The 16,155-nt window shown below is 39.4% G+C and overlaps 1 protein-coding gene across 1 annotated transcript in view; it reads right to left on the bottom strand.

Annotated features, from left to right (window-relative positions):
- Window positions 1–16,155, bottom strand: part of LOC149305589 (intermembrane lipid transfer protein VPS13B-like) — a 383,703-nt gene that overhangs the window by 75,436 nt on the left and 292,112 nt on the right. Inside the window, exon 35 of the mRNA XM_089477585.1 lies at window positions 14,005–14,412. Coding sequence (XP_089333711.1) covers window positions 14,005–14,412 — 408 coding nt within the window. The remainder of the gene's footprint in view (window positions 1–14,004; window positions 14,413–16,155) is intronic.

Below are 16,155 nucleotides of genomic sequence, written 5' to 3'. Positions count from 1 at the left end.
AAATGTAGGCTGCATTTATGTTTCTGTATCTTATGGCCTTGTAATGTCCTGTCTACCCATTGTACAGCGCTACAGAATTTGATGGCGCGATATAAAACAATAAATAATAATAATTTTATTATCACCCTCATGCTAGCGAGGAGTCCTTCTGTGGAACCCAAATCCTTGAGTTCCTTTTCTAGGAACTAGGACTATTAGGTTGGTTTCTACCTAAAACACAATAATGTTTATAAAAAGAGCTGAAACTGGATATAGAAATGTAACTATGTGTAATACATTATTCTTCCGAATGCCCTAGTTATGGAAATATCGATATATATCCTTTTGGGAAGCGAAACCCCAGATAATAAGCATTGGGGACCAGGTGTCACGGCATCCTTCATCACGGAAGATGTTAAGCATGATACCTCAGGTTTTAAATTAAATGGAAACTAAATAATCTAGTACATTACCATCCCTGAGTTAAACTTTCTAAACATGTTCCCAAAAATATATTGTCTCTTTGACCACCCCAAACGTTGTACTTTTTTTCTTGCATCATTTGCCTTCATAATAGAAGACCCTCAATGTTATATACAGTACATTCATCTATGGGGTAGCAACAGTCTGTGTTCACAATTGTGTCCGTTGTGATATAGGAGTTGGATAAAAGCAACACATACACCTTAAGTAGATCAAGTTTGTTGGGGTAATATGTGTTGGGATCATTTTGGAGGTTTTTCTGTCCAAATGTAAAGTTTTATAACATGTTAACTTAAAACTTAAAATAAGTTTCCTGTCCGTATCATGCCTCCTGTCAGTGAAACAGATGTTGAAATGCACATAAAGCAGTTATTTGATGAAGTTCATGCACAGTAGTAGTAGATTGTACTAGTAAAAACAAGTATCTGCTCCGTAATGTCACATCCAGCGAGTGAATCAGGTTGGCGGCCAGGAGACAATCTTTTCTTGCTGAGCCAATGGAGCAGGATAAGCGTTCCCTCTACCACCGGCTATTGCCTCCATTTATGAAGTCATACCCAGTGCCGGGACGCAGAACTGCCTTTAACAATTTTTGTTAATCCTGTTACTTTCTTTCATAGCTACCAGTTTTCATGTACTGTTCCACTTTTGTGGATAGTGGGGATCATAGGCTGTCGGGGAGATCCTCTGATATTCCCTGAGTGACACAGGGATGAGTAAAATCAATGAAGGTCTGCGAAGATGCATTAATTACAGACCTCCACTGCGGCTCCCACGCAGCCACATCGCAATGCTCTGCAGCTGAGCACCGTGAAGTGGCTTTATTTATTTAAAAAAAAATAAAATAATTTGTTTTCTGGGAAACAAGAAATAAAAACAACATTAGGTCTCCAAGGACTCATCAAGGCTTTAGGACTACTCTACCCATACCTCAGTGTTCAGCCTGCACATACACCTAGTGATATTATTTACTTAAACCATCTTTACACTGGCATGTTGTGTGGCTTGTCCACATCAAACATTTACTCTGACCTCTTAATAAAATATAACCTCACCTCCTTCTAGTTTGTAAGCTTATCTGAACAGAGCCCCCTGCCCTCGTTTCTGTAAATCCAAACTATGTCAAGCACTATTTATGTCCTGTTTCCCTATTGTACAGCGCTGTGGAATATGATGGCGCTATATAGAGCAATAATAACAACAAAAGCGTTGTTACTTATCTCTGAACACCTAACTGTAGCCGTGCCTGTAAACATATTGTAAAATATAATATATTTTTCAAGTATCTGCCAATATGTTTCAGCATTCCATGTTCTTATTCTTATGTTTTTTTCTTGGCTCTGTTCTCTCCAGAGCCTCTCATAACATTTTAGTAACTGAATCTCATCCAAAATTAAATATTGTCCAATGGCAAGAATTTTGGGCTTTCAAAATCATTAAGTTTCATGAAACTGCAGCTCTTTATACACAGGAGATCATGTTGGCAAAATGGAGGTTCTCTGTCTGGCAGGGAAATGCGTCGTAATACATATAATGCGCTTTACCTACTAGCTGCAAAAAGGGGGCAGGAATGCGCTGAGTGCAACGTCTTGAAGATTTTCTATAACATATTCATTTCTTATGATTACAATATTGGAATGTAACCAGCAAAAACAATGATTTTTCTTGATGAAACTAAGAATAAAGCTAATCCCTCCATTTATGTGTATATATATATATATATATATATATATATATATATATATATATATATATATATATATATATAGTCATTGTTCTATTCTACTTGTCAAAATGATTATAAAATAAAAACTTAATTTCCAAATGTCCAATTACTTTAGTACGTAAATCATGTCCAAAATATTGACTTCCTTTAAAATGTCTTTTTTACTTTATGCATCTATACACCCTGGCAGAATGGACCAGTTAAGGCGACTGGTAGCTTCTGATTGGTTTATTTGGTATATTCAGCACCAAGTTAAGATGCCAAGTCCCTATCAGCTGTTTCAACATATTTGAGAATAGCTCCAATTTATCGTTTTACTTCCTTTTTTGCTCCATTGGTTGTTTGACACTATTTGGACACTTAATGCTTTGAATTTTTTTTTCAAACTAGTGTCTCCATTTTTTTTTTTTGCTACGGACGGTCATTGGTCTTTCTCAGTTCTAGAACCTTGTCAGGTCTGGTGGACACAAAAATACATACATTAAAATATTTAGTAGGCAACAAGTAATGAATGAATCCATAACAAAAAGGCTGACCTTGTAATTTGAAGGATCTGGAGAGATTCTGTACGGAGGAAAGGTCTCAGATCCTTTGCCATGTATTCTCCAACCTCATCAGGCATTATAGGAGAAGACTCAGAGCTGTTATCTTGGTAAAGGGAGGTAGTACACAGTATTGACAAAAAGGGAGCCAATAATTGTGTTTTATTTTTTGAAGAAAACATCAAAAGGTTAAACAATAAACACAATCCTCCACAACCATTATTTGCTTGTATTTACCAAGGGTGCCAATATCAGTGGAGGGCACTGTCTATAATGTGAAATATAGATAAGTTTGGTAAATTAAACTTTATCTAGTAATCCAAATTTATTTGCCATATTGAACGTACTGGCCATAAAGCACAATTATTCACATATATTAAGTAAACACGACATGCCTTTGTCAGAAGCATTAGGACATAACCATATGTAACCAGCGCTGGTTTATGAATAATAGCAATGACTGCCCAGGCGCGTACAGACCAAACCCAGTAGCATGTACTTAAGTCTTTCTTGAGCAATACATCTGCAGCACACATGCTGGTTTCTTCAGGAAGAAGGCATACAAAACATGGCTGTCAGATTTAAAATAAGTTGTCTGCTGTATTTGTCCCGCTGGGAGGAGGAAGAAGAGGAGGGAACGTCAGGTTAATCTTCATATTGTTTTTTCTGCCTTATTAGTTGGCCCGTTGGCTTCTCTTCTGATAACAAATTACGTGATATTTACAAAGGCCAAACGTGTTCGTGTGATACATCCTCACTGTTCGAAGTTAGACGATCCATCAAAGCTTAAAGGACAGCTAACGTCGATCACATGTGTATCATTTAAATAATATTTGGAGGTCACTCAGAAGAACCAGCTTTGTGAAAAGTGTTACTGAACCTTCTAACAGTTCTATCTGTGGCCAAAATTACTTCACATTGAGACATTTGCAATAAGACCCCAAAAGTTTATAGCATTATAACTGTTTCCAGAGCCACGTAGAACATGTAAGAGAGGTTTACTGTGTACACCTTATTGTCAGGGATAAATTGTCCACAACGCCTAGGTCAGTGATGGCGAACCTTTTTGAGCCCAAGTGCCCAAACTGCAAACCAAAACGACTTATTTTTTTCAAAGTGCCAACACTGCCATTAAACCTGAATAACGAGGTTTTAGTTTAGAAAAAACAATTCGTACAGTTTTTCAAACTAATTAACAGCTTTTGTTTAAAAAGAAAAACACAATAACAGAGCTTTCCATTAAACATTTTTTGTATTGAAAAAAAACCAAAAAAAAACAACTGTACACGTGCATGTATTTTTTTAAAGACACCTTTTGTGGGCACATATACACTGCCCATAAATGTATGCACATACACGCACATATACACAGCTGCCCTATACACACACACATATGCCTGCCCAAGTGCCCATACATATGCCTTACCATATGTATATGCACACACATCATTCTCCACCATCAGACCCCCCCACCCACCTTCATTCTCCACATCAGACCCCCCCAACCCACCTTTGTTCTCCACATCAGACCCCCCCACAACCTTTGTTCTCCACATCAGACCCCCTCCCACCCACCTTCATTCTCCACATCAGACCCCCCTAACCCACCTTCATTCTCCACATCAGATGCCCCCACCCACCTTCATTCTCCACATCAGACCCCCCTAACCCACCTTCGTTCTCCACATCAGACCCCCCCAATAATCAACCACCCACCCACCTTGGTTCTCCACAAATCTTACCTTTTCTTAATCCTTTCTGCTTTTTCTTCCTCCTTTCTGCTTCCTTTTCCTCCTTTCTGCTTCCTTTTCCTCCTTTCTGCTTCTTCCTTTCTGCTTCTTCCGTTCTAACTGTGCAGTGCAGCCGCGCACAGCTGTTTATACTGGGCGCCGGGGCTGGATATAAGCGTCATATCCAGTCGCCCGGCGCTCAGCACTGAGAACTGTGGGAGATGTAGTCCGGGGGACGCCGTGACTATAGTATATTACTGTAGTCACGGCGTGCCCACAGAGACGGCTCGGCGTGCCAACAGCGGCACGCGTGCCACGGGTTCGCCATCACTGGCCTAGGTGTTCAGGCGCACTGTGCGGGCCACCCCTGTGGCACTCCCCAGTCATAACCCCCAGAGCCCCCCTTTCACTGTGCCGCACCTGTATTTTCCTCCCTCATATAGTTCAGGTATAGATCAAGTGAACATATAGAAACACAGCATTGTAAGTATAGAGCAACTAAATAACACACAAACGCAAGGTATAAATCAACTGGAAAAATCACATGCAAACTCAGCACTGGAGTGATAGATCAAATAAATAATGCATGGAAACCCTCAATTGCAGGCATATTTCACAGGTCACCCACCCCAAAGGCCAGCCCTGGCACACACAGGACTTGCCCAGCAGTGAGGGCAAGTAAAGCAAAATGGCCCCATCGGCCTCTTGCCCCCTAACATTTGCAATGGGATTCATAGAAAAACACTTTCCATTAATGTCCCCACTACCAGTGTAAGACTCACTTCCCTCCCTACTGCCTTTCTTGTGAATGGGCACAACATTCGCTAATTTCCAATCTTCTGGGACTACTCCCGTGACACAACGATTGGTTAAATAAATCTGTTAAAGATTCTGCTAGTATTAGTTCTGCTAGTACTAAGATCTTTTAATAACTTTGGGTATCCCATCAGGACCCAATCAACTAATAGTGACACAGGTTTGTCACAGCTAGCACACACTTACACATACACACCCATGCTAACACACACATATGCATTCATGTCAAGACATACACATATAAGTACATTCTCATTCTAACATACATACATACATACGTTCACACATACTCCCTACCTCTCGCACCCCCTTACCTCGCTGGCAGCGTTCTCTCTGGTTACTGTGGAAGCAGCCTTGCATTCACCACATAGTCAGGTCAGGACCTCTCTGCGCTTCTACCTGCCTGCGAGTGTCAACATTTCTTCACAAAGAGCCTGTCCATTGTGAACAATTTTAGACCGGCCCCGGGGGACATTTGCCCCTAAGGGCGGCTCTGATCATCAGATTCAATAAGCGCAAAGTGTTCATACTCTAGAGCTTTTGGTGGTGTTGATTGTAACTATTATGTATTACACCAAATGTACTTAAATAACCCATAAAGGGGATTTTAACCTAGTAAGATTTTAAAGGAATGATTACTCCACGGAGAGGAAGATAGATAAGTGAAACAGTGCGAGTGGTATTGGTTAGTACAGTGAGGGTATTTAAACATGCATGGACATAAGGCTATCCTGAGACATGACCTAGGATCAAATACAGTTGGTTTTGGTTTTCACAGAAGAGCAGTGTCTCTGTTTCTACCCTCTCGGCTGAATTTAGCACTTCTGTAACCAAATGTAGGATTAGAAACATCATGTCTATTAGTGATGACTGTCCAGACCCTTTCCAGAAATAATTCTGTAATCAAATACAATTTTGGCTCATGCATGCGCCCTTTTTGTTGAGAATACTTGTCATGTGACACAAAAGTACGTACTGATAGGTTTGCTCCAAATAAACTCAAAAAGATTCTTAAGGCATCTTATCTTGTTTTACGCACTTAAACTTTGAGGGTTTTCTCTAAGTGGAATGGCACCTTTAACAGAATAACCCCTATCTTTGATGGTAGAGAAAATGATTTCCTTCTTTTCTATTAATACTTAAAAAAAAAAATAATGCAGTTATCACTTTTCAAATTTCGGATATAAATCACATTTTGAGAAACCATTTCCCACCCGCCCAGGAACACCATGGTGTTCAAACAAGGAGATAAAAGAATGGCGAACAGCAGGGACTGGTACTCAGATTACATATTAAGTACCTTCAGCCTCCAAATTAAAATATTTGGAAAAGAACAGTTCAACTTTGTTTACGTGACAATGTCACATAAAATGTGTAAGAAAGAAGAACGCTTTCTCTTACTAAATTTAGCATGTGCACACAAGAGAGAGGGATTAGAACGTCTTCTCCTCATGTTGCTTTGTAGATTTTTCCATGATAGTCTCAGAATGGGATTGGTAAGTGTGTTTATAACAGTCAGCACATCAAAAACCATCAAAGAGAAAGGAGAACGAACCAAACCCCAAGTGTATCATGTTGTTTCATTGAACAGTTATGCAGATCTAAGTAAACAAGTGCGAATGATTGCGGTTTTTGATTAAAAAAAAAAAGAAACGCTACTATCATTTTATTTCACGTAATTCTATACAATAACATCTGTAGAGCAGATGGCCATACAGCAGAGTAGCAATTTTCGATCTCCTGTTCTAACTGTATATCTGAGATGACAACTTTTGTCGCTATGCTGGGTTTGGTTCAGCAAGAAATTTGTAAAATGCAGCTGCTGCAGATGGCTGCAATATTGAGCAACTATAAAATCAAAGAAAACAGTCAAAGTATTCATGTATTAGTTTCACGCTATAAAAATACTGACATGAATCCGGAATGCTGACGGTATCTGCTCAAGAAATAGATAGCGCTTTTTGGGGGGAAAACGTATACTGGATTTCATTTATTGCAGGAGTAGAACAATAGAAGGAGGACTTGTGAAACAGAATCGTTAGAATGTTATCCGGACTTCCTTTTCATAGGAACTATCTTTTTATGGGATCATGAAAATTATATGTAAGGTGCAGAAGCAGGATGTGTTGGCTTGAAAGAACGCTTGAGAAGGTAGTAAGTGTCAAAAGAGTCAAGTCAAAGGCAATGTATTTAATGTTTTCCTTGGGTGACTTTTTTTTTTTGGAAAGCATTCTTTTTGTTCCATACAGTAGCTACTGGACCTGAACAAATAGTGTAGCCAAAGAAAATATTTTGGTTCTAAGGTTTTCTTCTAACTACCTATGACTTTGTGACCACTGTTACATTGTTCAGATTGTTCTAGAGTGGTGGAATAATTTCACATCTCTTGTCTTCTGACCTAAACACGGTGGCTTGGTAGGTTCCACACAAGATTAGACCTTTTTGTCACAGAAATCCAAAATTTAAGGGCATCAGAATAAGAAATTTTATAACAAGATTTATATTTACATATAAATATCCGCACTAAATCTCAGGCCATCTAATAATTCCACCTAAATGGCATCTTAACATTTTTTTTTTTTTTTAAATCTCATAAAATTTGGTAAGCCCACAGCTTTTCAGGCTGCTGAAGGGGTCTTTATTTTTAAGAGCTGTATTTTAGTGAAAATGACTCTCTTCTCTGATTTCTTTTACAATGCCTTAATGCTCTATATTTTATTACAGCAAAACCTTGCATATCATAACTTACATCCACCAGAAAAAGACATTTATTAGTGTTGAATAATGATTGGAGACCTGAAACAAAGCTAGTTTACATTTGGATACATGCTTTGCTCATCTTATCCAGATAATTTGTTTTACAGCTAGTTTTGCAAGAAAATTCAAATGAAAAAAATGAAAAAGAACAAAACATTTGAGAAACCAAATAAACTGGTATAGTTGCCAGATGCACCTAAGACCAACGGACCTGACCTCCATAGTTGTAGCTGTCTGGTAGTAAAAAGGGAGTTCTAAGATGAACACAGATGTAGTAAAAAATTGTCACTGTGACAATAAAACAAGTACATAGAAGTCAAGAACATCAGTATGTAGATGCATGTCATACCTAGGGGCAGGCCCGGACTGGCCATCGGGCACACCGGGCATTTGCTCGGTGGGCCGGAGCAGGGCCGCGGCCGGGCCAGCCAAGGCTGAATTGACTTAGGGGCTAATGGAGCTGCAGCTCCATTACCTTAAAATAGGCCCAGTCAGGACCGGACTGACTGGGCCTATGCGGTCGTCCTTAACGCAGGGCAAAAGGGGCACCTGCCCCTTAAGCCTGCAGCAACTACGACCGGGCCCGCTACTTACTGGCAGACGCGCGCGAGCAGCGTCCCTTCCACGGCCAGGGGGACGCAGGAATCCAACAGAGCCATGTGACGTACGTGACGTACGTCACATGACCCTGCTGTGCGTCTGCTTCCCCTGTGTAGATCAGCGGAAGTCTGTGAGCGGCGCATGCATCATCGTTTCAGGTAAGGGGGTGAGGGAGGCTGTATGGTGTATGTGAGATTGAATGAAAGAGTTAATTAATGAGTATCTGTGAAGGAGTGAGTGAATGAATGTTTGTGAATGAGTATATGTAAATCAGTATCCGAATGAGGGAATTAATGAGTATCAATGTATGAATGAATATCTGAATGAGTGAATGATTATCTGTGAATTAGTGAATAACTATTTGTGAACAAGTGAATGAATATGTGTGTGTGATAGCATGGATGTGTAAGGGGGGGGGGCAAAGTTGCCACAGGCAGGCTGTTTTGGTGGCAAAGTTGCCACAGGCAGGCTGTTTTGGTCGGTGTGTAGAGCCTGTCCTGTTGTGTGTGTGTGTGTGTGTGTGTTTGGGTGTCGGTGTGACAGAGCCTGTCCTGGTGTGTGTGTGTTTGGGTGTCGGTGTGCCTGTCCAGAGCCTGTCCTGGTGTGTGTGTCTGGGTGTCAGTGTAGCAGAGCCTGTCCTGATGTGTGTGTCTGGGTGTCAGTGTGGCAGAGCGTGTCCTGATGTGTGTGTTTGGGTGTCAGTGTGGCAGAGCCTGTCCTAGTGTGTGTGCGTGTGTTTGGGTGTTGGTGTGGCAGAGCCTGTCCTGGTGTGTGTACGAACACAGAAAAGAACCCCAGCACTCCAATCAGCTTCCTATCCTTAGGTTACTTTACTCAAAGAAAGCAAAACAAAAAAGCAACATTCCGGCCAAACAGGGTCTTTGTCAAGCTCAAACGGCCCTGTTTGGCCGAAACGTTGCTATTTTTGTTATGCTTTCTGTTTTTGTTTTGCCCTTTTTCCTGCTAGCTCCCAGCTTCCTGGGAGTTGAGTGCTGAAACATTTCTTCTTTCTTTAACTGTCCTGGTGTGTGTGTGTGTTTGGATGTCGGTGTGGCAGAGCCTGTCCTGGTGTGTGTGTTTGGATGTCGGTGTGGCAGAGCCTGTTCTGGTGTGTGTTTGGGTGTCGGTGTGGCAGAGCCTGTCCTGGTGTGTGTGTCTGGGCGTCAGTGTGGAAAAGCCTGTCTTGGTGTGTGTGTTTGGTTATCTGTTTCCTTAATTTACAGTGGGAACCATTTCATTTTAATTTATCCAGAGATAAAATGCCCTCCTGAATTTGTAGTGACTTCAGGGGACAAAACATTCAAGGCCCTGAAATCACCCTGAAATAGTGGAAAAGATAAGGTATTGTGTTATTTACTCTATAATATTTATTTCAAGGATTAGTCGCACTAAATTGTGGCTTCAGGCTTCCCATGTTGAATGACCAAGTATTATGTATATGTATGTACATATATGTTTTTTCATAAAAATGGGCTGCTCAGTCTGAAATGCCCGGGCCTATTTTTTGTCCCAGTCCGGGCCTGCCTAGGGGGGTCACCAGGTTTGTCCTGGAGGCTCAATAATCACAGCTTTTCATCTCTTCCTGGTGAGGGCTAATCTCAGTGAAAGATCCTAGGTACAGGAATTATATATTGGCGGTAAATTGTGCCTATGCACACATACACTTGAGCAGACACCAAGCCCATGATGATTCCGGGCAGGGATAGAGTGCAGGAAAACAATGTCCCACAGTGGTGGCTTTTAGGCAAATGCATCGGCTGTTTATGTCTCCGTGATTAAGGTTCAAGTCTTTACAGATATAATGGGCAGACTATTTGGGCCAAACGGTTCTTAGCAAAATGTTTCCACAATTATGTTTCATAGCCCACAACGGGTTGCCTATGTGAACTAACTGTGTGATTTTGTATTACTCCCCGAGCTTCAAAACGGATGGAGTGGAGAATGAGAAAATGGGATTTTAGGGGAGGATGAATTAAAGGAGCTGTAGAGAGGGGCTAGAGCTAGGAACCTGCAGGGAATAAAAGCAGATTTCCCCTAGTGCCCAAAAAGCAATAAAGTCTGTCCTGGCTTCTCCAGCTTCATTTCCGTACTCATGTTAGTATACACCAGGGCGACAACTATGTCCTACACAAATCTTAGCTTTCTAACAAAACAAAAGTAAAATGCATGGAGTTGTTCCTTTACATGTGGACCAATGCAACAATAACGTGGCACATACAGCTTTCAATATGATAGTGATTGTCAGTTACATTTTCTTTCATGTTTTGTTTATTTAGTATGTACAAAACCAGTTTTTGGAGCTGCTCAACTTGATCACTAAGTTAATGATATGCATTTTCTTTTAATTGTTTTTGTTAAAAAAAAAGTATGTGGACACCTGGCCATCACACCTATATGAGCTTGTCCCAAAACCATTAGTATGCAGCTGCAGCTATAACAGACTCCCCACTCTTCTGGGAAAGCTTTCCACAAGATTTTTGGGTGTTTCTGTGGAAATTGTTGCCCATTCATCCAGTAGAGTGTTTGTGAGGTCGGACACTGATGTTGGATCAGAAGGCCCGGCTCGCAATCACCGTTCCAGTTCATCCCAAAGGTTTTCTGCGGTGTTGAGGTCAGGGCTCTTCATCATTCATCAAACCCTGTCTTTATGGACCTTGCTTTGTGCGGTGGGGCACAATTATGCTGGAAATGGGTTTCCCCAAACTGTTCCACAAAGCTGTAAGCATAGCATTTTCTAAAATGTCTTTGTATGCTGCAGCATTAACGTTACCTTTCACTGCAACTAAGGGGCTCAAACCTAAAAACAGCCTTATATTATTATTCCTCATTCTTCCTTCATTTTATATGCTTGGTGCTGCTGAAACATCTAAACTCAATAAATAGGAGGGCTGCCAGCATACTTTTGGTCACATATTGTATATCGATGCCTGCTTTTGTGTCACACAACTATGCAAGAGTTTTACTTGATTAAATAATTATGTCAGAGAAAGCTTCAGAGTCTTTAGTTGAAGTTGAAGTTTTAATGGGCCTACATCAAAAAGATGTAAAGTTTTACATAACCTTTTGGGAACTCAGTGGGGTCTTTTCTTAAGCTGCTTCCATCTGAGGAAGAGACCCCAGAGATCACAAAAGCTTATATACCTTTATATTTTTCTACCTTAGTAAATACCTTGGTCTGCACAGTTTACTGAGTGGGAAGTTCAATGCAGTCTATGCTGGGTCTGTACAAAGTATGTAAAATAACCCAATGATCCCCACGCTAGCCATTAACTTCTGGTTCGGTCTTTAAACCCCCAGCTAAGGTAAGCGAGGGAATGAGCACAATGTTCAAAACACTTCTAAGATGTCTTTATGGCTAAATCAAGATCGCCGCCCTGAAGCCCTCTCAAAACCTTTCATGTTGCATTTGAGTTTAGAAAGCATTTGTAAAATGCACTGAATTGTATCAAGCTCTGCCAGAATATTTCAAGTAGAAGGGAAATAAATCACCTATGCTTGGCCCATAATGTGTGCTTCTCAGTTACAAACATTTCCTGTATCTGTTATGTTGCTATGCTGAATTTCAGCTTGTATTCTTCTTTATAAGGCTGTCTTATTATAAAAAGCTCGAAGCACTGCGGGCACTGCCAATTAATAATCAAAATGTCTTACAGACCACTGGTTTCTCCCCCTCGCTCGTCTTTACAGAGGACTTTCTATGCTGAGGCACGATGAGCCGCCAGTAAACCCAAAAGCTGGCTCTCGTGGGAGGCCACGTGAAATTCCAGCAAACAGGGAACATGCGCCAAGACGGTTTCTTGAGCTATCTCAACAGAACCACTCGAAAACACGCCAGCATCCGGAACACGGCAGACATTTCGGCAGTCTCACTACGCAGGGCATACGGAGTACGACCAATTATAACCAATAAACACAGCAGTGTTTATTCATACGCAGAATTGCTTGATGGCTCCATAAAAATCAAACCACTTAAGCTGTTGATCATGCATTTTCAAGGTGCCGTTCCACTTGAACAAAACATTATACGTTACGTATCTGTGATATTTTTCCCCTTTTGAATGGGATTTTCATATTCTGTGGCATTTGTGCCACATGACAAGTAAGGGTTCCCCCAAAAAATCTTAACACGACAAAATTTTACATGATTTAATTATTTCCAGGAAGAGTTTGGGCAAACAAATTCTAGGAATTACATTTCCAATCCTGCTAGAAGAGCAATAAAAATCTAACTTGGTAGCTTTATTAAAACATCTACTTAGAATAATGGATGAAAGCTTATGTCATGATCTTGGAAAATAAATCCCAGCGGTTAAACAAACACATGTTACTTGCACTAAGTGAAGAAGAATTAACATTAGAAACAATATAAAAGTGATGTCAATGGCACAGCATCACCAATTAGTTGTTCCATTTTGTAAATATTTATCTGAAAAATCGATTAGTCACCCGTTAAATCTTTTAACAATACCCCTGGGGGAACTGTCTTATACATGAATGCAGCAAAAGACTTTAATAGAGATATTTGTTATTTGGACCCGTTTCATATTACCAAATATTTATTGACCTCCCTCCTATCTTACCGTAGTATCTCTACTGATGTCACACAAGTGCTAAACTGTATAAATTAGATCTTTTTGATGGTGATAAGTCTCAGTAAATCGGGACAGAGTTGTTTGGGGCCAAACAAGACGATTTCATACATTGGGTTGTTTTACAACATGTTGGAAGTAAAACACAAGATAGGCCAGCAGCCGCTCATGATGAGGGTAATGACCACATAGTAGTGGGATACACACAAAAGCCTCGCGGCAAGCTTATCGGCCTACACGGCAATCAAGTTGTATAAGTTAGCACTAGGAAAGAATGTGACTTTATGAGCTAACAAATAGGGAATGTTTAGCCTTAGGCGAGGATAAAGCGGTAGTAGGATCCGTTTCCCAGGGAAGAGCGGCACACTTGATGAATGATGAATGGTACACTTACTATTTCCACAGAACAAGAGACACTTTCTAAACACTCAGATTTTCACTTTTTAGTAGATTTGATAATTTTTTGTTTTATAGAACATATTCCTCAGTCCTGTACAATGGTAGTATCCAGCGCTCTGCATGTCTCAGTGGTAAAATAAATGTTGTTTTTTTTTATAATAGTTTTCTTGTAGTAAATTCTGATTTGACATGTCTGTAAGGATTGTGGATGAACCATTACATTGCTGATGTCTAGGAATAAAACTTGCGGCTCACTTCGATATTCTAATTATTTTCCTTAGACAAAAGCACCCATGCAGATTTGCTCTAAGCATCTATAGCTAACCATGGCAAACCGGACTGGCTGCCAAGGATGGGAGGAAAGGAAGAAACATTGGTCTTACCTGATGTCTTGCTTCCTGGCTGGGTTGTAAGCGATCCCTGAAGATCTGAGAAGGATGTTAAGATACAGGGATTTCTGGGGTGTGGGACTGTCTCCAAAGAAAACACCACTTGGGTAGTATGGAAAGAGATCTTCTGGAAGCAGGATATGGGTTTCCAAACATCGTCCTGGGAGGAACCGATTCTAACATTTTCCTTGCTGAGTGAAGCGCCCACCTCCTTACTTTGGAAAGATACATGTTTTGGAGTCTCTTGTGTATTAAGAACGGGATTGGCCAATACGATTGTGTCCTGTGGGGCATCATTTAGGTTTTTCATAAAAATCTTCTCAGTGAAATGGTTGACTTGATCCAACTTGACGAAGCTCAGGTTGGCTTTTACTGGCCTTGATATCTCTATGTTGACATCCGCTGTTTTAATAAGAAAAGAAGGTATATTATTAATAATAATAATTAGTACGTCGGTTAGCTTAAAAAGTCAACCCTCATAATATATTATATAAAATAACACAGTGGGACTTGATTGTGGGTAAAATGAATAACTAAAATTTTAGTGACATTACACAAAAAATATTTAACAATACTCAATTTAGAGGGTCTCTGCAAAAGAAGAAAGAAAGAACACTTGTAGAGCCTTTGACATCGCCTGTTTAAGCAAGAAATGTATAACAAATGGAAATGAAGGAGCTGAGAAGCAGACCAATTTAGAAAAAGACATATGAAACAAATGTTAGCAGAAAATGTTCCCCGGGGTAGCAAAGACACTTAGTGTTACAAAACTAACTTATTTTTCCAGACTTAGCGATTATTCAAACATTACATTCACCTTACTCACTTGGCACAGACCCATTAATCAGAGTATGGTCTATATACCAGATGGGATGAAAACTAAAAACAATAAAATAAAAAAATAAAAACTGAACAGACTGAGAAATTATATAAAAGCTGACTATAGGAACAAATTGAGAAAAATGTGCCTTTTTCTTTCTCATTTTCAGATCATTGGAAATAATCCAGATATTTGATAGGAGAAAAAGACTGATTTGCTGTTGGACTTTTACAAAGCAGTCGAGAAACTGGTCCCACGACTCGAAAAACGGCCGGCGACAGAAATGTCATGAAATTGGAATCCAAAAATAGACAGAAGTCAGCAGGAAATAATTTTAACAAAACATTCACTATCAAGATAAAAATGGCTATAGGAAGTGTTATATCTGTAAATTCACTTTAACAATGTGAAAGATGTCACACGTCAAGGTTTGTACAAGAAAAACCTCACTGAAGCGTCTTTAAATTAACAGAATATTGTAGTAAATCTGCCAATTTTACTGCATTTACACAAATAGAATGGATGACTCCGTTTTCATCGCACAAAAATATACGTAATATCAAGGCTTACATTTACTGATGTTAATTTGTCTTCTTGACTAAAACACAAATTTAGTATTAAGCAAAAAATTAAATGACATTCTATATATATTGATATGTATTTCATCAGGGTTAGAAAAATATATGTTAATTTAGAAACCAAGAAGAGAATCCCCCATAGAGTTAGGCAAAAAAGAAAACCCAATACACATTAAGAGACACCAATTAAATATTTGTATTTTCCCCTGAAATAATAATTCTAAAACTCTAAATGCATGCAGTTTTCTATTTAATAAGAAAACATTTTAGTTCATAGGCTGTCTTATGTGGCAAAACAAACTATGAAGGGGACATTCTGGCCAAGTGAATTTTTATCTGGTTTGCAAACAATTAAACAAGTGTTTTTTGATATAATATTTATATACATACGCACACATATATATACATATATACTTGTTTATATATATATATATATATATATATAGTAAGAATTTGAACATTAGTATAGATAGTTCAAGTATATGAAAATATTTTATTGCAAAAGGCAAATGAAAAATGTTTTTTTGAATATTCGTGCAAGCAGCCAATCTCGCTTTAATTGATCACTAGCAGATGAATATATTTGGGACTCGAGGTGTATGATGCAGTAAAACAGATATAAAGATGTTATAATTCTCCCTGCATTTACATGTATTGTTCTCATTCTGGCAATCTCACACTTTAATTGGGAAACAGTATTTAACCTGATAAGATTTTCAAGAATAAAATCTGGGGAAATTTGGAATA

Source organism: Sceloporus occidentalis, unplaced genomic scaffold (genome assembly GCF_023333645.1).
Source record: "Sceloporus occidentalis isolate IW3139 unplaced genomic scaffold, rSceOcc1.0.p SCAF_11, whole genome shotgun sequence".
NCBI lineage: Eukaryota > Metazoa > Chordata > Lepidosauria > Squamata > Phrynosomatidae > Sceloporus > Sceloporus occidentalis.
This window is presented reverse-complemented; position numbering and strand designations above follow the sequence as displayed.